Raw genomic sequence first — 22057 nt, 5'->3', positions numbered from 1 at the left:
AATACATAGAGAAAAGAGGTGTTTAATTGGCTCATAGTTCCACAGGCTGTACAGGAAGCATGGCTGGGGAGGCCTCAGGAAACTTTTACTCATGGTGGAAGGCAAAGCCAGAGCAGGCATCTTCACATGGCCATAGCAGGAGGAAGACAGAGAGAGGGCAGGCGCCACACACTTTTAAACAACCAGATTTCATGAGAACTCTATCACAAAAACAGCACCAAAGAGGGAAATCCACCCCCGTAATCCAATCACCTCCCACCAGTCCCCACGTCCAACATTGGGGATTTCAATTCGACATGACATTTGGGTGGAGACACAGATCTAAACCATATCACTAACTTTTAGTGGTAACCTGTTTCATGGCTACCAATCAAGGATGAACTGTGGAATCTGTGAGATACTCAGCAAAATCCAGTCTTCCTTCCTTTGAAAACCTGGGTAGCCTAAATTTTCCCAGCCTCTTTTAGATACTTATGTCAATTTGACAGTTTTCTCTAGTGGAACAGACATTAACTTTAATGCTAGACCCATTAAAACTTTTTGCCAACTTAAATCCTGCTTGCATTCAGGTAAAAACATCTCCACAAGGAGATGGTATATCTACAAAATGGAGGGGATATGGATGTAGGACAGTTGTCTTGCCAACCTGAGTACATATACAGGAATGTTATATAAACGAGAAATACACTTCTGTTGTGTCTAGTTATTATATATTTAGGTTGATTTGTCATAGTGAATTATCCTACCTTACCACACAGTAATCCCTCAGGAGGGTAACTGAGCTAGTTCTTAACTGATGTTTCCTCTCATAGTCTCTTCCCAGCACAGAGTAATCTTTTTGAAAGCACAGTCAGCTCATGTCACTGTTCTGCTCAGAACTCTCCATTGGCTTTCCCTTTCACTCAGAGTAAAAGCCAAACATTCACAATGCCTTATAAGGTCCTCTCTATACTCATCTCTTACTGCTTCCTTGCCTCCTCTTCCCTGCCCCTGTTCTGCTTCAGCCCCACCAGTCTTCATGCTCCTCAGATACAGCAGGTGTGATCGTTTCTCAGCCCTCCCGCTGACTCCTCTTCCTGGAATGTTCTCTCTGATACACACTTGGCTCATTCATTCATATGCTTCAAATCTTCCCAGCGAGGCCCATTGTGACCACTATATTAAGAATTAGACTTTGTCGTCCCCCCAGCATTCCCAGTCTTTTCCTGTTCTACTTTGTCTTGTCTACACAACACTTTTCATTTTGTTACATACTATATAGTTCACTTACTTATTATTGTTTACTGCTGTTTTCCCTTACCAGAATAGAGGCTCTATGCAGGTAGCGATTTTGGTCTGTTTTGTTTATCAGTATTTCCCAGGTTCCTGGAACAGTGCTTGACACATAGTAGGTGCTTAATAAAGACTTGTTAATTGAATGGATGGGAGGTACAATGTGCTTGTTTTATACTTAGTCCTTTTGAGAGGACATATTCTGTTAGGTGGGAGCATTGAGTTTGGCACAGGAGTGGGAGGAAAGCACTCTAATTGAAATTAGAGTTTGGCCACTGGTTGCACTGTGTGCTCACACAGCCTATAGTGCAACTTTTGGTTCCAAAAAAATAAAGATTCACATGCTCATATATCTTGGTGTTGTGATAATCTGTTATTTAACACTTATAATATGCTTTGCAGATAGAAGCATTTTATATGAATGCTGAGTGATAGCTGTGAATTATTGAAACCAACCATTTATTTAAAAATAATCCTATCACTCAAAGGCTATTTTTTTTTCCCATATATTTCTTTTGAAGTGGTCTTTTAGTGCTATCTTTTGCTCTTGTTTAAAATTCAGCTATAGGCCTGGTGCAGTGGCTCACGCCTGTAATCCCAGCACTTTGGGAGGCCGAGGCGGGCAGATCACGAGATCAGGAGTTCGAGACCATCCTGGCTAACATGGTGAAACCCCGTTTCTACTGAAAATACAAAAAAATTAGCCAGACTTAGGTGGTGCACACCTGTAATCCCAGCTACTTGGGAGGCTGAGGCAGGAGAATGGCATAAAACTCGGGAGGCAGAGCTTGCAGTGAGCTGAGATCGCGCCACTGCACTCCAGCCTGGGAGACAGAGCGAGACTGTGTCTCAAAAAAAAAAAAAAAAAATCAGCTATAGTAAATTCCTATAATTGTTTGTTACCTAGGCATCCATCTTGAATATTAAGTTGGACTTTTTCATACGAGAAACAGGGCTTAGTCACCCTTGACACAGTTTCTAATTCCCTACCTCCTGCCAGTTTCTTAATGTTGCTGATCCAGATATTTGCCTTATGCAGCCTCTTTTGTTGACCTCCCTTCGGGCCAGCTAGGTACAACCTACTTGACTTGCCCCCCAACCCCCACACCCTGGCATGGTCTGCCCAGATATGTCTAATTGACCACCTCTGAGTCACAGCATGACTCCACGGAGCTCATGCCTGCTTTTTGTAAGCCCACCGGTAATACCCTGGGCTGTAATAAAGTGCTTTGATCTCTTCCTTTCTCTCTTGTGATCCCACCTGCTGGTTGCATGTGCAAGTGGCCTCCTCACTTTTCTGGCATTTTGAGGTGTGCTGTCCTCTTCTCTGCAATAATCACCAAGTAATACACTGCTTCTGTTATGTCATGCACTTTGCTTTTTTGTTTCCTTCTCTGTCTCACCTAACATATCCATGCCTGACTCTCCTCCTGGTCAGGGCTCTCCTAGAAAATGGCTATCTCGGGAGAAATAAATTGGACACAGGTCAGACAAGAGCCACAAGTTATATCTGCTGGTATAAAAAAGTTTCCTGTGACACCTGGTCATGGGTCAGACACTTAGGCATTAGGCCATCGACTGGATAAAAAAGTATCCTGTTAAAGACAAGCTATACACATCTGTGACCACTTACCCTGGAACCCTGTTAGGGCAGGGCTTGAATTTATAGCCACTCTCCAGAGAGAGACTCCAACGCAAAGAGGAAAACACACCATCAGAGTTCACAAACAAGTAGTAAGATATGCATTGGAGTAAAAATCTGCAATATCCTAATGTAGACGCACATTTGTAAAACTGAAGATCACAGTGACAAGTCCAAAAGGAACTTCTTTACGAGTTAATTATTAAATAAACAGATTGGTAGTTTCCACACCTTAACCACTACTGGTTACTTGAATCTAAGGTAGGAAAATAGTGAATACAAAGAAGTTTGAATTATGAAACTTATGTAGTATCCTTTTCCAATGCAGTCTGATTTTTTGAAAACTGAAAACCAAAAAACTAATCTTAAGAAGCTGAGTTTTTTGCAAAGGGTTTTCTCAAGTTTTTTTTCCTTTTTTTTTGAAATAGAGTTTCACTCTGTCACCCAGGCTGGAGTGCAGTGGCGTGATCTCAGCTCACTGCAACCTCCAACTCCCGAGTTCAAGTGATTCTTATGCCTCAGTCTTCCGAGTAGCTGAGACTACAGGCACTTGCCACCATGCGTGGCTAATTTTTGTATTTTTAGTAGAGGCAGGGTTTCACCATGTTGACCAGGCTGGTCTTGAACTTCTGACTTCAGGTGATCTGCCCACCTTTGCCTCCCAAAGGGCTGGGACTACAGGCATCAGCCACCATGTCTGGCCTTTGCAAGTTATTAAGTAGTATTTATGGAGTATTAAAAAAAAAAACTTTGTAAATATTCTTTATTGAATTAGTAAAATTTGATTGTAGATAGTGAGATAACTTATTTGGCATGCTGAAGGTTAATGGTTTTCTTTGAGAAAATGTAAAACACAATGGAAAACAAGCTGCATTTCTAGTACTGGTAACTAGAATGCTGTAGCACTGAGTAGGAAGGCAGGTATCTGAAAGTTTATCTTACTACAAATGGAGTAATAAAAGTCAAACAATCTGTGTCAGTTTCATAACATATCTGATTCTCATTTTCCCGATTGTTTCCCCTGTAAGCCACTTCCAACTCTGTGTGGGTCTTTGATAAGTATTCCTCCACTTTGCTGCTACTCAGTTTTTTTCTTGAAGATTTTGTAAGTTTAAAGTTTATTGATTTGTTGAAGCTTAGCTATTACCATATTGATATTTTCTATGGCTTAAAGTGCAGTGAGAAAAATAATTTAGAAAACGTAGTGAAAATATGTGTTTCAGTGGAAAACTGCCTTGTCTGCAGAGAGCACATTTTCCCAGGTTATCTGGTTCTAGCCTTTCCTTGGCTTTGGCCTATTTTAAACTCTGTAACTTGTAGGTAACTGGTAGTAATGCATTTATAGACATGTATATTTTGCCTTGTCCAGCGAAGGTTCAGTCATACACCTCTCCCATGCATACCATTGTGGAAAAACTCATTTTGCCCTTATTTGCACATTCATTTCAAAATTTCAAAATTTCTAATCTATAAATGTGTCTGTTCTTCAGATTATCTTTTGGACTGGCTATATCATCTGCCTGATCCCCTCATTGATTAATGATTACAATTAAACTTTGAATGTGCTTATTTTTATATCTGTATGAGTCATGATTTCCTTTATTTGTGAATTATCTTTAAACAACAGTTAGATCCCTTACTTTGATTTTTTTCACTTAAATATAACTGTATCTTAATATGATGAATAATTTATAAGAAACTTGTAAAGTTTGTTATTCAATTCTAATTTCGACTTAAAATATGATAGCAGTGTATATATAGAATTACTATGATTATTTTCCTAAGCCATGAGTCAGTGGCAGTGGCTTCTGTTTCTCTTCCTCCCTGCCCTTCCTCCTTCCTTACTTTATAGTATAAGAAATTAAAATAGATCCAAAGCTAGAGTTGAATCCTGACTGTCTTACTAGCCTTTAATTCGGAATATACCTCTGTAGATAGCAAATATCAAATGCATATTGTTCTCCTTTTCCCCTTCTACTTCTCCAGACAGCTGAGCCATTTTGGAGTACAATGCAGAACCAAATCTTCAGTTGAGAATACTTATTTTTTTAATGTATAATCTTTATATATACATATTTTCTAGACTGTTACCTGAAAAAAAAAGTACTATTTTGCCAGTGTAGTCATATTATTTTCATGTATGTAACGTGCTAGCTTTTAAGAAGCATCATATAGACTTCCAGACTAGGTTTAAAATGCTAAATTGCCTGCCTATGTGTATCATTTTTCACAGGGTGAACAAAGGACATAATGATTCCTTTGACTTCTGACCCAATGACTACCACTGTAGGCAAGAACAACGTTAAACATTTTTGAAATTTTGTAAATGTTTTAGTGGCATTACCTGCAGAATTTTATTGTTGTGGTTTTTTTGGGGTTTTTTTTTTTTTTGGACTACTGTCTTGAACTGTAGCCATGGAAAAGTTTCCTTACTAAAAGAAATAAACAGGAATAAGAAAAAGAAATAATATAACATTGTTGGGGAGAAGAGAAGGGAATTAACATTTATAATACTTTTATTGCTTATTTCTACTCTTTTCAAATTTCCTGTGGAGAGCAAAATACTTCTACATTAAAAAAGCTTTTATTGTCTTTGTTGAAAATAAGATACAAGAAGTCAGGCTTTAATTTGAAAAAATATAATGTAGTGAATTAGATTAAAATGTTTATGTATGAGGAAAATAGGCCCAGTATGGTGGCTCATGCCTGTAATCATAACACTTTGGGAGGCCAAGGCAAGAGGATTGCCTGAGCCCAGGAGTTCAAGACCAGTCTAGGCAATGTGGCAAAATCCTATGTAAACCAAAAGTATCTGAGACAGGTCTTAATTAATTTAGAAAGTTTATTTTGACAGAGTTAAGGATGCATGCTTGGGAGGCAGGAGTCTGTGCCTTTCTCTAAAGATGATTGTGAGGGAGTCAGCATTTAAAGGGGAAAGAGCAGATATTGGGGAAGGAGGAAGGAATTTGAAAAAGGTGTGGGTAGGCCAGGCGCAGTGGCTCACGCCTGTAATCCCAGCACTTTTGGAGGCCGAGGCGGGCAGATCACGAGGTCAGGAGATTGAGACTATCCTGGCAAACACGGTGAAACCCCGTCTCTACTAAAAAATACAAAAAAATTAGCTGGGCGTGGTGGCGGGCGCCTGTAGTCCCAGCTACTTGGGAGGCTGAGGCAGGAGAATGGCGTGAACCCGGGAGGCGGAGCTTGCAGTAAGCCGAGATTGCGCCACTGCACTCCAGCCTGGGCAACAGAGCAAGACTCTGTCTAAAAAAAAAAAAAAAAAAAAGGTGTAGGTAGATAAGAGACAAATGGTTGCACCCTTGAGTCTTTGGTCAGACTTTCACCAAATACACAATTTACCTTGTGAGGGGAGATAGGGAAATAGTCACTTAGGCCTTTGTCTAGCTCAGTGAATCTGCATTTTTCCATCAGAGGAAGCAATCAGATATACATTTGTCTCAGGTTGGCACAGGGATGACTTGGAGTTCTGTCCTTTGTCCAGCACTTGTGAAAGTAAGCTATCAATTTACATTGCCAGGGTGAAAGTCAACAGAATAAAATGGGAGGCAGGTTTGCCTGATGCAGTTCTCAGCTTGACTTTTCCCTTTGGCTTAGTGATTTGGGGGTCCTGATAATTTATTTTTCTTTCACACCCATCTCTACAAAATTTAAAAAATAATCAGCTTGGTGTGGTGGCATGTGCCTGTAGTCCCAGCTACTCAGGGGTCTGAGGTAGGAGGATTGCTTGAGCCCCAGAATTCAAGGTTGCAGTGAGCTATGATCACCACTGCACTCCAGCCTGGGTGACAGAGCAAGACCTTGTCTCACAAAAGAAAAAAAAAATGAAAGTAGTTCATTGTTTATAAAACTGTACAGTCAATGTTAATTTAATGAATTTCATTGATATTTTAAACATTGTAAAATGATTGATCTGCTGTTCAGTTATTTATTGAATTCCTACATTGTACTATGTATTTTATGCCACATTCAATAATGGTAGATTAACTTAAAGTTTTTTTCTCTAGTGAAATAGCATATAACATTTATGCAAACCATGCTATTGTTAACAGTAAAACCAAACACTGTAAAATATTTAAAAATTCATTCTGAGCCAACTTAAGTAACAAGGCCCAGAGAACATTCTCAAGAGCTTGTGAGAAAATATGCCTGAGGCAGTTGGGTTAGTTCAGTTTTATACATTTTAGGGAGACAGGAATTATGGGTAAAATCATAAATCCATACATGGAAGAACATTGGTTCAGCCTAAAGAGGTGTTATATCTTGAAGTGTTACAGTCATAGGTGGATTCAGATATTTTTTGATTGGCAGTTGGTTGAAAGAGTTAAACTTTGCTTAAAGACTTGAAGTCAGTAGAAAGAAATGCTTGAGTTAAGGTAGAGGGAGTTGTGGAGACCAAGGTTCTTGTTATATAGATGAAGCCTCTGGGTAGCAGCCTTTGGAAAGAAAAGATGGTAAATGTCTCTTTTAGACCTTAAAGGTGTCACATACTTGTTTAATCACTCCTAGGTCCAGGAAAGACCTAGAAAGGGAAAGCCTGGCTGTATTAATGGAAATTCTCCACAGTTGCAAATTCCCCCACAAGGGATGGCCTTTGCAGGGCCTTTTCAAAATATGTCAAAGAAATATATTTTGGGATAAAATATTTGTATCTCCTTTGGAATCTGCTATCTGTCATATGATACCATACCAGAGTTGGATTGGAATTTGGTATCTTATTGCCACAGTCTCTGTTGTCAGCCTTATGATCTCTATTTCAATGTTAATGCTGGTCAGTTGTGCCTAAACACCAAAAGGGAGCGGGGCGGGGGAGGTATGAGGAGGTGTGTCCAACCTCTCTTCCCATCATGGCTAGGAATTCAGTTTTTCAGGTTTCTTTGGGGCCCCATTGGCCAACAGGGAGTCCATTTAGTTGGTTGGAGACCTTAGGATTTTTGTTTGTTTGTTTATGTGGTAAAACATTTTATAGGCACCTTTTATTTTCAGTTAGAAATCATTTTTCTTCTCTTCACTTCTCATTTTTCCTACCCATTTTATGGTATCATGAAAAAATGTTAACTACTAAATACAGAAAATTGGAGAAAGCAAAGCATATAATTCAATACAAGTACTCATTTTAAAACATATCTTAGTTACATTGAGTTCAACCAGTTTTAGTCTGTAAACAGTTTCCTATTATTATTAATTTATAAAACTTAGAAACAAGCATATAAATGTTTGTGTAAGCATAAAGATGTTTTTCCTATAGCATGTAACACTTGAAGTTCTTCATTTGATGTATTTGCAAGTAAGCTAATTTAGGGTTATTAATAATCATTTTTATATTAACGAATTCCTTAATTTAATTATCCAAGTACTGTTATATTGTCTCTGAGTTTGAAAAGACGATTCCAAATCACCACTGAAGTAATCATACCTTAGATCTCAGCAAAACATCTAAATGCTATTGTAGAGGAAGAAAAACTTCTCTACCCTATTAGATTCAGTAGCTGGGATTTTTGGACTATACTGACAAAAGGCAGATTAACAGGAGAAAAGGTTTATTTCACATGCACATGGAGAGGGGGATCTCACAGAAAAGAAGTGAAAACAGCAAGGAGGCAGTTAGACTTGGGGGTTATATACCATTTTAACAAAGGGTGATAGAGATAAGAGACTAGACAAAGAAAAAGGGATTTGACCTTGGCAGGGTGGTAAGTTGTGGGAAGGAAATATGTGATAAATAAGAATTTTTAGTAAGATTTGTTATGCAGACTCAGGTCATCTCAGGAGATAAGAATTGTCTCTGGAGTTGATTTCCTCTTCCTATCCTAGTATGGTAGAAGAGTATATCTTTACATATGGAAATTTTCTTTACAAATGTAAATTTCTTTTACAAAAGGGAATTTATGCTGTTTTTAGACAGAAAGGGGGAGTACGGAAAGTGTCTATGTTTGATGTTTCTAAATTGTTTAAATAATTTTAAAATAATTTAAATTTTTAAAATATAATTAATAAGTTTAAAATAATTCTTATGCTAATGTAGCATGTTTTAGGGTAGTGTATTGTGATCCCCTTTACTATCTAGACATGAGAGAAAAAAAATCTAAACTTAAGTTTTGATTGACATTTCAATTATAAAAATACAGGAAAGATGAAATTGGTGTGTGAATTTTATTTTTGATATAGTGCTTATTATATATAAAATACTCTTAATTATCAGTGCTAATTCCTTTAATTCAGAATTATTTTGGGTAAAGCAAATAATTATTTAGTAATATAAGGCTGTAATCAATTGTTTTCCGAAGATGATTACTTAGGCAATTAATGGAAGCAGATTATGGACTTACTGTAAGACTATTGAATAAATAATCAGTATTTGTCTTGGATTGGGAAATGTAATGGATTGCCACACCATTTGCAGCCACCAATCTCACTACTGTCACACTTCTTTGTACTTGTCCAGGATTTTCCTTGATAAATAGAGTATTTTCAAAAGCTCTCCTTTAACCTCAGTGCCATATACCTTCAACTACCTGCAAAGATCTCATGATTTGAAGGAAAGGTCATGATCTCTTCTCAAAATATTGGGAGACCCCATTCTAATGTGTCTCAAGCTTCGATATTAGGTTACACAAAAGCTAATATTAATTTATATTGTTGGCCGGGCACGGTGGCTCGCGCCTGTAATCCCAGCACTTTGGGAGTCCGAGGCAGGTGGATCACAAGGTGAGGAGATGGAGACCATCCTGGCTAACACAGTGAAACCCCATCTCTACTAAAAATACAAAAAATTAGCCGGGCATGGTGGCGGGCACCTGTAGTCCCAGCTACTCGGGAGGCTGAGGCAGGAGAATGGCGTGAACCCAGGAGGCGGAGCTAGCAGTGAGCCGAGATCAAGCCACTGCACTCCAGCCTGGGTGACAGAGCGAGACTCTGTCTCAAAAAAAAAAAAAAAAATTTATATTGTTAAGGGTGATATTAGGTTTATAATTAATGTACAAATACATTTTTCTTTAAGAGTTATGATATTATGGTCAAGATTAAAGTTCCTTTTATGCCTTTTCCTTGGCCTCCTCAGGTCTGTTCTCCACCCACTTTCCTTGAGGTAACAATTTGAGTTTGGTATGCATACTTCCAGATCTCTGTTTATGCCATAAATACATATCGTGTGTGTGTGCTTTTTCCTAAACGGTGTCATTCTATATTGTTATTTCATAATTTATATTTGTATTCAATAGTTTGTCTTAATGATTTTGCCATGTTAGTCTCGATAGATCTACATTGTTCCTTCAAACTGTGTATATTATTTACATTATAAATCAGGTTAGTTATTGCCCTATTGGTGTATATTTAAAATATATATATATATATTTTTTGAGACAGTCTTGCTGTCACCCAGGCTGGAGTGCAGTGGCACGATCTCGGCTCACTGCAGGCTCCGCCCCCCGGGGTTCACGCCATTCTTCTGCCTCAGCCTCCCAAGTAGTTGGGACTATAGGCGCCCGCCACCTCGCCCGGCTAATTTTTTGTATTTTTAGTAGAGACGGGGTTTCACCGTGTTAGCCAGGATGGTCTCGATCTCCTGACCTCGTGATCCGCCCGCCTCGGCCTCCCAAAGTGAAAATATTTTTTATATATGTATGAGTGAATGAATGAATAAATGAATGACAGGGTCTTACTCTGTCGCTCAAGCTGAGAGTGCAGTGATGTGATCATGGCTCACTGCAGCCTCAAGCTCCTGGGCTCAGGCAATCCTCTCATCTCAGCCTCCTGAATACCTAGGACTACAGGCATGTGCCACCACCAAAAAAATATTTAAAAATATTTTGTAGAGATAGGGGTCTTGCTGTGTTGCCAGGCTAGACTTGAGCTTGTGGCCTCAAGCAGTTCTCCTACCTTGGTCTCCCAAAGTGCTGGGATTACAGGTATGAGCCACCATGCCTGACTAACCCATTTTAAAAATGACTATGAACAGTGCATATGAGAACATTCTTATTCACATTTTCATGTGTACATGTGCATGTATATCTTCCTTTAGAGTAAATACTGAGCATTTCACATTTTTAGTTGGAAAGGACACTGCTAAATGGTTCTTTTGAGTAACGTTTTATCATATGATGCTATAGAAAATTAATTATCTAAGACTTAAACATTGAAATTTAATCTTTGTAAGCAAAGGTTTATTCTCAAGCAGTTGCCTGACTCCATTCTATAAGCTCTGGACTGAAACTAGAATAGCCATCATCTGTAGCTGTAGGAGCCAGCTGACATATTCTTAGTACATTGAGTTTTATGAGCAGAGAAATTATTATGGAACAAGGCCAAATCAGGTGGAACTTACCTCGGGAAGATAATAAATAACCTGACTACAACCTCACAGATAACAGAAGATTCATGAGCGATAAAGTGTTATTTAAGTATATGATATGGTTTGGCTGTGTCCTCACCCAAATCTTATCTTGAATTGTAGTTCCCATAATTCCCATGTGTTGGGCGAGGGACCCAGTGGGAGATAATTGAATCATGGGAGCAGTTACCTTCATGCAGTTCTCGTGATAGTGAGTGAGTTCTCATGAGATCTGATGGTTTTGTAAGGGGCTTTTCCCTCTTTTGCTTGGCACTTCTTGCTGCCACCATATGAAGAAGGACCTGTTTGCTTCCCCTTCTGCCATGATTGTAAGTTTCCTGAAACCTCCCAGCAATGTGGAACTGTGAGTTAATTAAACCTCTTTCCTTTATAAATTACCCAGTTTCATCACGTATGTCTTTATTAAAAGTGTGAGGATGGACTAATACAGTATAATTTTTATGAAAAGTTAAAATCATGACTCTCCTATAGATATGAAAATGAACACGTTAAAAATTTATTTTACTCATAAAATGTGAGAGAACTAGGCAGATGTTATAATCGGTTGAAAGGAAAACTCCAAAAACTCTTATATGGAGTCAAGGAATATTGAGATGAATTGCACATGGAGACAAAACTAGTTTTTCCACTCGGAGAGAGGGTAGGGAAAAAGTCAGTTCAACCACAAATGTGCAGGAAAAAATGTATCTATTAGTTACCTACAACTTAGGCAGTACCAAAATAGCTCAGACAAAAGGCACTGTGCTAGAATCTGATAAGCCAGTAGGGTATGCTATAGATTAGGTGTCCCCAATCCCCAGGCCATGGACCAGTACCACTCTGTGGCCTGTCAGGAACCAGGCTGCACAGCAGGAGGTGAATGGTAGGTGAGCCAGTGAAGTTTCATCTACAGCCACTCCCCATTGCCCACATTATTGCCTGAGCTCCGCCTCCTCTCAGATCAGCGGCCATATTAGACTCATGGGAACACGAACCCTATTGTGAATTGCGCACGCAAGGGACCTAGGTTGCATGCCCCTTATGAGAATCCAATGCTTGATGATCTGTCACTGTCTCCCATCACCCCCAGATGGGACCATCTAGTTGCAGGAAAACAAGCTCAGGGCTCTCACTGATTCTACATTATGGTGAGTATATAATAATAATAGAAATAAAGTGCACAGTAAGTGCAATGTGCTTGAGTCATCCTGAAACCATTCCCCCGCTCCTGCCCTGGTCCATGGAAAAATTGTCTTCCCCAAAACCAGTCCCTGGTGCCAAAAATGTTGGGGATCACTGCTATAGATGATGCACAATTTTTTATTGAAACACAAAAGTTTTTCTATGCTGTAAGTAACTATATCAAGTTTGCTGAAAACAATATCAGACTTGGCACCCAAGCTGTATGCAGAACTGAGGGAGAAGATCACTGAAAAGATAGGCTTTGAGTTGCTTTGGGAACTGCCATATTTAACCAAATTCAAATGAGTCAGTGTCAAATAGACAGAGGGCTTGTTCCCTTTTTGCCATTTTTGAGTAAGAATCCCAATTGTGCCTTGAGCCCCACCACTTGAACAAGTAACCTTGAATAAGTTATGTAATCTCTCGGATGCTCAGTTTCTCCACTATCATGATTCTGCAATCTCACTAGTTGGTGTATACCCAAAGGAAATAAAATTAATATGTTGATGAAATATCTGCACTCCCATGTTCATTGCAGCATTATTCATAGTATTCAAGATATGGGACCAACCTAAATGTTCATCAGTGAATGAATGGATAAAAAAAATGTGGTGTATATATACATAATGGAATACTGTATATTCCATTTCGGTATGCAGTGGAATACTGTTTATTTCAAATTGAATACCAAAGGAAGTCCTGTCATTTGCAACAACACGGATGAACTTAGAGGACATTATGTTAAGTGAAACAAAGCAGGCCCAGAACGACAAATACTGCATGATCTCACTTGTGGAATCTAAAAATGTTGAATTCGTAGTAGCAAGAAGTAGAATAGTGGTTATCAGGGGCAGAGGGAAGGAGTAGGAAAGAATGTGGTTGGGGTGGGAATTCAGGAGATATTGGTTAAAGGATACAAAATTTCATTTAGGTTGGAGGAATATGTTCAAAAGATCTGTTGTACGACTTAGTGACTATAGTTAATAACAATGTATTATATACTTGAAAATTGCTGAGGGTAAATTTTATGTGTTCTAACCACAAAAAAAAGTATGTGAAGTATTGTGTGTGTTAATTAGCTTATTTTAGCCATTCCACAATATGTACAAATATCAAAACATCATGCCATATACCATAATACACACACACACCCCTTTTATTTGTTAATTATAAGTACATTTAAAAGAAAAGGTGAATTTTGCCCAGAAAAATAAATAAAATGAGGATGATAATACTATTTCATAAAGACGAAGTAGAATAATTCCTGTCTTATTTTGAGGATTCCATGATCTTTAAATGTAACTAAAACACATAGCAAATAGCAAGAGCTCAATAACATAGTTCGTGGTGTCATCAAAGTACCTACTAGGGAAAAGCTTTTTTGCTGTTCCTATGATTTTGTAGTCAGAGTTGGCATCTTGCCATTCAGGACTCACTTTAAATGTCATCTCAGAGAGAGCTTTGCTAACCACCCAGCTTAATAAGTAGCTCACTAGTCTTCCCTTTTGTTACCCACTCCTATTTTCATTATAGTATTTACTACTACTTTCTGTTTTCATTTTTAAACTTTATTGTCTGTCTGTCACTATTAGAATGTAAGCTCCAAAAGAGTTTTGGTCTTATACAGTAATGTGTCCCTGCAGGTAGAACAATGCCTGTCACATACTTGCTGTTCAGTGAGTGTATTTTGAATGTTCTCTATCTTCCTGTGAAAATTCCTGGGCATTTATCTTGCTGGGGCTTTTCTTAGCTATAGCCAACACACATGCCCTGATAAGCTGTGGTGAGGGAAGAGATGATGGGACAACAGAAGGGTAAGAGTATATGGAGATGCTAACAGAATGGAGAGTCTGGAGCAAGAAGGAGAGGAATAGCAGAGGAGGATGGGGGAGATAGCTACAATTGAGTGTGTCACAATTGTGGCTGTATGTTTTGGGGTGTTATATTTTACTCTTGAATAAAGTGAAATTTTTTTCAGCTTGTTAAATTCTAGAAACTAAAGATAGTTTAGTCCAACTACATACACAGCATTTTATAAATAAGAAATAGGTCTGGAGAGATGAAGTGACCAGTCCAAATGGCATAGGTAACCTGCTGGTAGAACTGGGACTCCATACTCTGTTACTTAAATTCTTTTTTTAATATATGCTTTACTTTGTCACATGCACAAAATGTTGAATTATGTTCTGCACATTTGCATTTTTACAAATATGCCCTTTTTTTTTGCTTTCCCAATAGGTGGAAAACAGACCAAAGTATTATGGAAGAGAGTAAGTATGGATTATTAGAAAACATTTTATAGATTGGCATATGTAAGAGAGACAGGGTAAACGGATGCTTTTAAGTGAAAGCAAGATGAAGTATTCAAGTTTGGTGGAGTTGCATTTATTTCTTAAAAATTTCAAATGTGATCTAATTGGTGAACAATATAGACAATAAAGACAAGTATAAATAAGAAAATAGCATGGGAAAATGTACATGCAATAATGTTAAGGATGCAAACCATACAAGTAAATAATCTTAGATGTATATGAGGAAAATGTACATATTTGTGTTTTTGTGTACTTATATATTAGGCATATAGATATGTATATACACACACGTGTATGTACAGTGGGATGTGGGTGATTTATTCTATATATTTTTATTTTTCAGATTTTCTTAAATAGTATGTATTATCTTTATTATGAGAAAAATATAATAATTCATGCTACTCAGAAACAGCTAATGTTAACAATTTGAAGTATTACTATCTGAAGAAATATTTTCCTAATGGATTTGAACCAAATTGAGATATTATACGTACCATTTTATAGCCTGATTGTTTCATTTAAAATTGACAATGAGCATTTTTCTGTTTTATGAAAAATGCAATGATTTTTAAAGTCCTTAATTTTTCAGGTTATTGAAAAACAGAAATGTAGCACTTTGGGGAAAAGAATAAAAATCACTCATAATTTCATCATTCCTCAAAATTGTTTGTTTCTTATGACTGGAGATCATATCAGATAAAAGTATACATTATAAATACTTTTAAATTATTTAAAATTCTTTATGTTTTCAAAACTTAGAAATGGATTACAGATGCACACCTATGAGTTGAGGAAAGGGTGATTTCAAAGTTAAGAACCACTGATATTCTACAGTACAGTTGTATTGTAATTTATATAGTCATTCTGCTTTTGGTATAATAGGTTGCTTTTAAACTATACTATTGGAGGTAACACCATATGAAACATCTCAGTACATGGGGTCTTGGGGGTTAGAAATTTTTGATCAACTTGTGCAAATAATTTTAAAATTCTTTAAATATATTGTCAAGTTTTGTTTCAGAGTTTTTCTTTAGTTTGATTTTCTTTTAAGTTAATTGAATTTTTTTTTTTTTTAAGATGGAGTTTCTCTCTTGCTGCTCAGGCTGGAGTGCAATGGTGTGATCTCGGTTCACTATAACCTCCGCCTCCTGGGTTCAAGCGATTCTCCTGCCTAAGCCTCCCAGGTAACTGGGATTACAGGCGCCCGCCACTACGCCTGGTTAATTTTTGTATTTTTAGTAGAGACGGGGTTTCACCATGTTGGTCAGGCTGGTCTCAAACTCCTGACCTCAGGTGATCCACCCGTCTCAGCTTCCCAAAGTGTTGGGATTATAGGCGTGAGCCACCGCACCCGGCCTGCAATGAGGTTTTAAAAATTACAAAACCTCCTGGGTTCAGGCGGTTCTCCCACCTCAGCCTCCCGAGTAGCTGGGACTACAGGCAACTGCCACCACACCCAGCTAATTTTTTGTGTTTTTAGTAGAGACGGGGTTTCACCATGTTGGCCAGGCTAGTCTCGAACTCCTGACCTCAGTTGATCCACCTGCCTCGGCTTTCCAAAGTGCTGGGATTACTCTTGCCCCTAGTAATGTTCCTGAATTGTTAAGGTGCCATTTCAACGCCTTTTAAATGTATCATTCCAAATTCAAGTGACTATTGTTCCTTTAGTACCAGTAAAAGCTGCAAAATTTCTTTTGAGCAATGAGTCATTGCAGTTATTGTAGGGGAGGAAAGACTTTCCCTCTACCCTCCTATGTTTGAGAGCTGGGTCTATGAAATAAACAAACAATAGGCAAATTAACAGGAGAGAAGGTATACAAATTTATTAATTTTTAATACTACTTGCACAGGGGCATCACAGAAAAAAATAAAGTGAATACCACTCCAAAAAGTGAGGTTTAGAATTTTTATACCATCATAACAGGAATGGGAGGGAAGTTTCTGGCCATTTACGGGAAGGTAAATGATAGTTTGTGACAGAGTTTGTCTGAGTGTGTTGTCAGCTTTTAGTCTCCTCTCCTCCATAAGAGTCAGTCTTCCCTGGTTGCTGAAACTCATGGGAGGGCATTGCTAACAGTTGAGTTCCTTTTGGATGATCTGTCTTTAGGTAGATAGGGAGAGTCAGAGAAAGCCTGTGTCTGCATTTGATGTTTTTAAAGTGCCTTTAGCTCAAAATACTTGATACAGCAAAATGGCATATTTTGGGGTGACATGTCCTGAATTCCTTCATTATCTTTGAGTTATAGAAGGACATATAGGTTCTTTGTAAATTGTAAATCGCTATACAAATGTAAGGTGGCTTCTTATTTTTAGTATGTGTCACAACTGACATTTTTTTTCAGTGTTTTATGCCAGATTGTTATAGGTTCATCTGTGTTTGTGTAAAGAGCATGTTATTTATGTTATTTATGTTTATTTTTTCTCTATTTTTCTATGTTAATCAAAGATAAGGTTTTAGCAGGGGATGAAAACAAGTATTATAGTTGTTTGCTTTGGGCTTGAGTGTTCAGTAATGCAGATTATGCACATTATTGGGCAATCATGCCAATTAAGAACAACCCAGGGTCCTGGAAAATTGCCAACATAGACTCAGCCAAAATTTTGGAGCAGTGCTGCTAATGGGAAGAAAGGAAAATAGAATACATTTCTGTGTTTTATTTTTTTTTTCTTTTCTTTAGCAAGCCATATGGTTAAATGGATACATAAGAAAGGAATTATCCTCTTGAGAGAGGTGGTTGATCTTCCCTTAGATGGATGTGAATTTTGATTCCATGGTTGTTAACTGGATTGGGTAGTACTTTGGTGCTGTTCTTATCACCACAGAGAAGCTGGCTGGCGGCCAGGCCCAGAGAGACACAAGCATAGTTAAACCCAAGTGCTTCCCTTCCATTGTGTGGCAGTACTTCATCTTGAAAACAACAGGAGAAGGTGGTGGTGGTGGGATGTTGTTTTATCTTGTTTTATTGAAAAATGTAGAAAGTACAGTTTCTGAGTAGACTTTGTTTCTTAGGTTTCATGGCATGATCTCCAGAGAAGCAGCCGACCAGCTCTTGATTGTGGCTGAGGGGAGCTACCTCATCCGGGAGAGCCAGCGGCAGCCAGGGACCTACACTTTGGCTTTAAGGTTGGTCATGGGCCTGCAATTACTACTGTGCTTTATTTAAAACTCTCTTAATAGAGGGCTTTAAATTTTAAAAGCATCCAGCATGTAATTGAATTGGTTCTTGTTTTCTTGGGATCTAATTACCATTTTAATAGCTTTGAGACCCTTTAAAAATTCCTCGTGAATGGTAACACTCAGTAATTAAGAATAGAAAAACTTTTTTTTTTTTTTGAAATGGAATCTCACTCTGTTGCCAGGCTGGAGTGCAGTGGCACGATCTCGGCTCACTGCAACCCCTCCACTTCCGGGTTCAAGCGATTCTCCTGTCTCAGCCTCCCGAGTAGCCGGGATTACAGACGTGTGCCACTACGCCCAGCTAATCTTTGCATTTTTAGTAGAGACGGGTTTCACCATGTTGGCCAGGATGGTCTCGATCTCTTGACTTCGTGGTTCACCCACCTTGGCCTCCCAAAGTGCTGGGATTATAGGCGTGAACCACCACGCCTGGCCTGAAAAACTTTTAAAGCATTTTGCAGTAGCTGCTTCCTTCCATTCCATCTTACCCCTTCTTTCCTGTTTGTCTAGCTTGTCGGCTTCCATCAATTTCTTGAATAAAGAAAGAGATCAAGAGAAAAGATCTTCATAACTCATAAAGCTAAATTCAGTGCCATTTCTCTTAGGTTGCCTTTTGGTTGGAGCAGTTTTTCTTGGGAGCTCTTGACTCTTCCCTATCAGCTGAGCTTCACTTAGTGTTTTGGCTTACAGTACAGTGCCCAGAAACAAATACTCCTGCTAACCCTGCAATAATAACCCAACAGTAAGAACAATAATACAAGAGCATACTTGTCCATTGGACTTACCTTATGCCAGGCCTCTAACCTCATTTAATCCTCACAACCACTCTATGTATTGTTATTACCCCCATTTTACAGATGAGGAAACAGAAGACCTGGATGGAGGTTGAATAACTTGGTGAAGGTCACACATTTAATAACTTGTGCTGCTGCTATTTGAACCCAGATTGTCTGACTTCGGAGTCTTTGCTCTTAGTCATTCTACATTGCTGCCTCACCAAAGGCTGGGAATAATTATCCATTGTCTTTGTTCATCCCTTTATTTGTTCATTCATATATACATTCATCTATTTGGAAAAGACTTAAAAGCAGAGACTTCTGAAGACAGAGGTCAAATATATGAAATTTCCTTTGGTAGTCACAAATAGAGGATAGAAAGTTGATGTTAATGTTTAGGACTAACATGTCTAATTCCTTCTCCAATCACTTAATACCTGTGTGAACGAGCAGGGTCTGCTCTGATTCCTGTCCACAAGATTTGATATTAATCTTTCTGTTAAATAGAATGATACAATTGAGTATTATTTCATACCGAATGCTGAAATAATTGAATACTTGGAGAATAGAGCTCGTCACAGGAGTTCATGGAAATTTGCTTTTTATGGTAAATTATAAAGTGTAAATTCCCCTTCAATTACTTAATTATACTGTTTTTTTCAGGTTTAAATTGTGGTATACAGGAAAAAAATTCTGGTATGGCAATTCAAATACCTATTCAATTTACCATTAATTGAATTAGAAGACTGATTTGGGGCAAATCACAGAATTTCTTGAAGTTGGTTTCTTCATCTTTCTACTCCTAACATATTATAATTCTAGAATTCTTCACCACCTTATTTCCAAATAATCTGGTCATCTGATTGTCTATGGTAAACAGCCTTGATGTAAACGCTGGTGGTCCAGAATAAGGAAGGAAGAAGGTGAGGTAAAATGAGAAACAGAAGCCTCTCTTTCTTTCCCCTTGGTTGCCATTTCCCCTGCATTTCTCCAGGATCACAAAGAAGTTATAAAACTTTAATTTGAACTCAGTTTTTCCTAACTGCAAAATTCAAGTACTTTCACCACATTACGCCACATTGCCTATCATCTTATATCTGTCACACAGTTTTCACCAGCTGATACCAGCAAATACTTGAAGGCTAAGGGATTTAGTTCGGAGAAAAGTAGCACCCAGACCTTCATATCTCTTTCTCATTCCCGCCTTCTTGCACTCTCCCATTCTACTCATGGCTTTACATTTATAATCACTTCCCATCCACTTTGGCCCAGTAAATCTTGATGGGAATGTTTCAAATTCATATCTCTGGGGTAACTTAAAGCCTTTCTTTTGTTACTGAAAATTGCTGTAAAATCATTACTTGGAAAAGAAATAATAGTGAGTAAAAGGGGGCTGTAATGGTCATAGATAGAGGAATTTTACTTACAATGTACATTGAGTAATTTATGTGCCCAAATATGATTGGCATTTTCCTTGTTTTAAACTTGATGTATGGCTGGGAAGTGTTAAGCAAAGTCTGAAATAGAAGTTGCATTGATGTATGTATTATTCTTATCTGATACTCCCATTTCAACTGATGATTCTCCCAGTTCACATCAATTTGTTTTTAACATACACGTAATCCATTAAGGGGTAGCCAGTTTGTCTATTTTATACCCATCAGTGTTATTTATGCATTTACTGTGTCAACTAGGGGCTCTAAAATTAGGAATAAGTCCTTGAACTTGATTCCTCATAGGTACCTCAATCTCAATATATCTCAAACTGAACTCAACACTTTTCTCCTAAATATGCTGTGATATCTATATTTCCTTTATTAGCTGGTCACATTATTATTCAGTCAATTCCATAAGACAGAAACTAAGAAATTATTTTCAGTTTTTCTTTTAGGTGTATTTTATTGTATTTGTAAGGCCTGGCACTATTCATCCAGAGGCCCCTACTTTACATTATACTACACACTATACTTCATATCAAATACATATTTTCTGCTGTTAAAATTATGTAAGGATTTTATGTAAATTGCTTTTGAAATTAACTTTAGTTTTATAATTTTCTTTTTTTCTGTTTTGGAGCCATACCTTTCTTTTCATATTTCATATTTTTTATATTTTTGTATTTTTCACTTTTCTTGGACCCTGGCAAGCCCTGGGTACTATACCTGTATGATAATGATTAAGAGGACTTTTTCTTTGTTGCTCATCTCACACAGCCAAAACCAACAATCTTATTTCTTAAGTATTTCTCAAAATTACCTCTCCTTTTCAACTCTAAGCCACTTTCTGGACTAGTTAAGTAACTGCCTAAGAAATGTCTGTGTGTCCAGCCTTATCCTCCCCAGTACTATAAATGATCTGCCTGAAAATCCAATGGTGTGATCAGCAAGGTTGTAAGGTTAAGTAGAGCACAGAGTTTCAAAGAACACACCTCCCTCAAGCATTGGCATCTCTCCTGCACTTAAAGGGGACTAGCCCTCCACTGAGGACCCTAATGAATGCTATGAGGTGCTGTTTAGGGGAGTGTGTATTGTATGTGTGCTGTCACACTACCAACTTTCTGCAGTCGGAAAAGAAGTTTTCACCATGTGGCATGGCAGGTGTTCTATGGGTGAGATATTTTTCGCTCTTCATTTGCATCTTCTTCCATGCCCCATCTCAGCCTAAATTTTAGGCTGAGCCTTGTCTGGCTTTTCTACCTATGCTCATATTCATCTCTTGACTCAGGAAAAATGATTTTTACTCAGTGAATGTTTGTCACACAAGGGAAGCATATAGACAGACATTTGCATGTTCAGAGTGTGTAGTTGAAAAGAAGATGCTAGCCAGGCACTTGGTTATGACTCATGAAGTGTTTCAAAGTGATTCTCAGATTTTCTGTATGCTGATTTTGACAACATTTGTATTCATTGTAGTTTAATCAGATGTGGCAAATAGCAGTTACAAGTAACCTAAAATAATTTAAGAGGTTTGATTGAAAACACATGGCTTTCATCATTTTAGAACTAATTATTTAAAAGATATGTTTTATAAGACACTCTAGTTTTTGTCACTAAAAGAAAAAAATATTAGGTTGAGTCTGGACATTTTCTATGGGCCATTTTTCTGGTTTACTATTCCTGACTTCTGATGTTTCTGATCTGCTGTTAGACCCATCCGTTGAGTTTTTAATGTCAAATACTATGTTATTTAGTTCCAGAATTTTCATTTGATTTTTGGAAATAGTGAAATTTAAGAAGGTGAAAAACCTTGTGGAGAGCTAATATGAGTGAATATATGAAATGATCTTTTAAATATTTGATATCTACTTTCTCATTGTCACCACTGTCCTGGATAAAAACCCAAACAATT

The 22057-nt window shown here is 37.8% G+C and overlaps 1 protein-coding gene across 2 annotated transcripts in view; it reads left to right on the top strand.

The window, feature by feature from the left end:
• Nucleotides 1-22057, top strand: part of CHN1 (chimerin 1) — a 210122-nt gene that overhangs the window by 73991 nt on the left and 114074 nt on the right. For both annotated transcript variants that reach the window (XM_030803419.1, XM_030803420.1), the window contains 2 exons: nucleotides 14682-14713; nucleotides 17766-17879. In XM_030803419.1, coding sequence (XP_030659279.1) covers nucleotides 14682-14713; nucleotides 17766-17879 — 146 coding nt within the window. The remainder of the gene's footprint in view (nucleotides 1-14681; nucleotides 14714-17765; nucleotides 17880-22057) is intronic.

The sequence above is a fragment of the Nomascus leucogenys genome, chromosome 22a (assembly GCF_006542625.1).
Source record: "Nomascus leucogenys isolate Asia chromosome 22a, Asia_NLE_v1, whole genome shotgun sequence".
NCBI lineage: Eukaryota > Metazoa > Chordata > Mammalia > Primates > Hylobatidae > Nomascus > Nomascus leucogenys.
The sequence above is the reverse complement of the archived record's forward strand: the minus strand, read 5'-3'. Positions and strand labels throughout refer to the sequence as shown.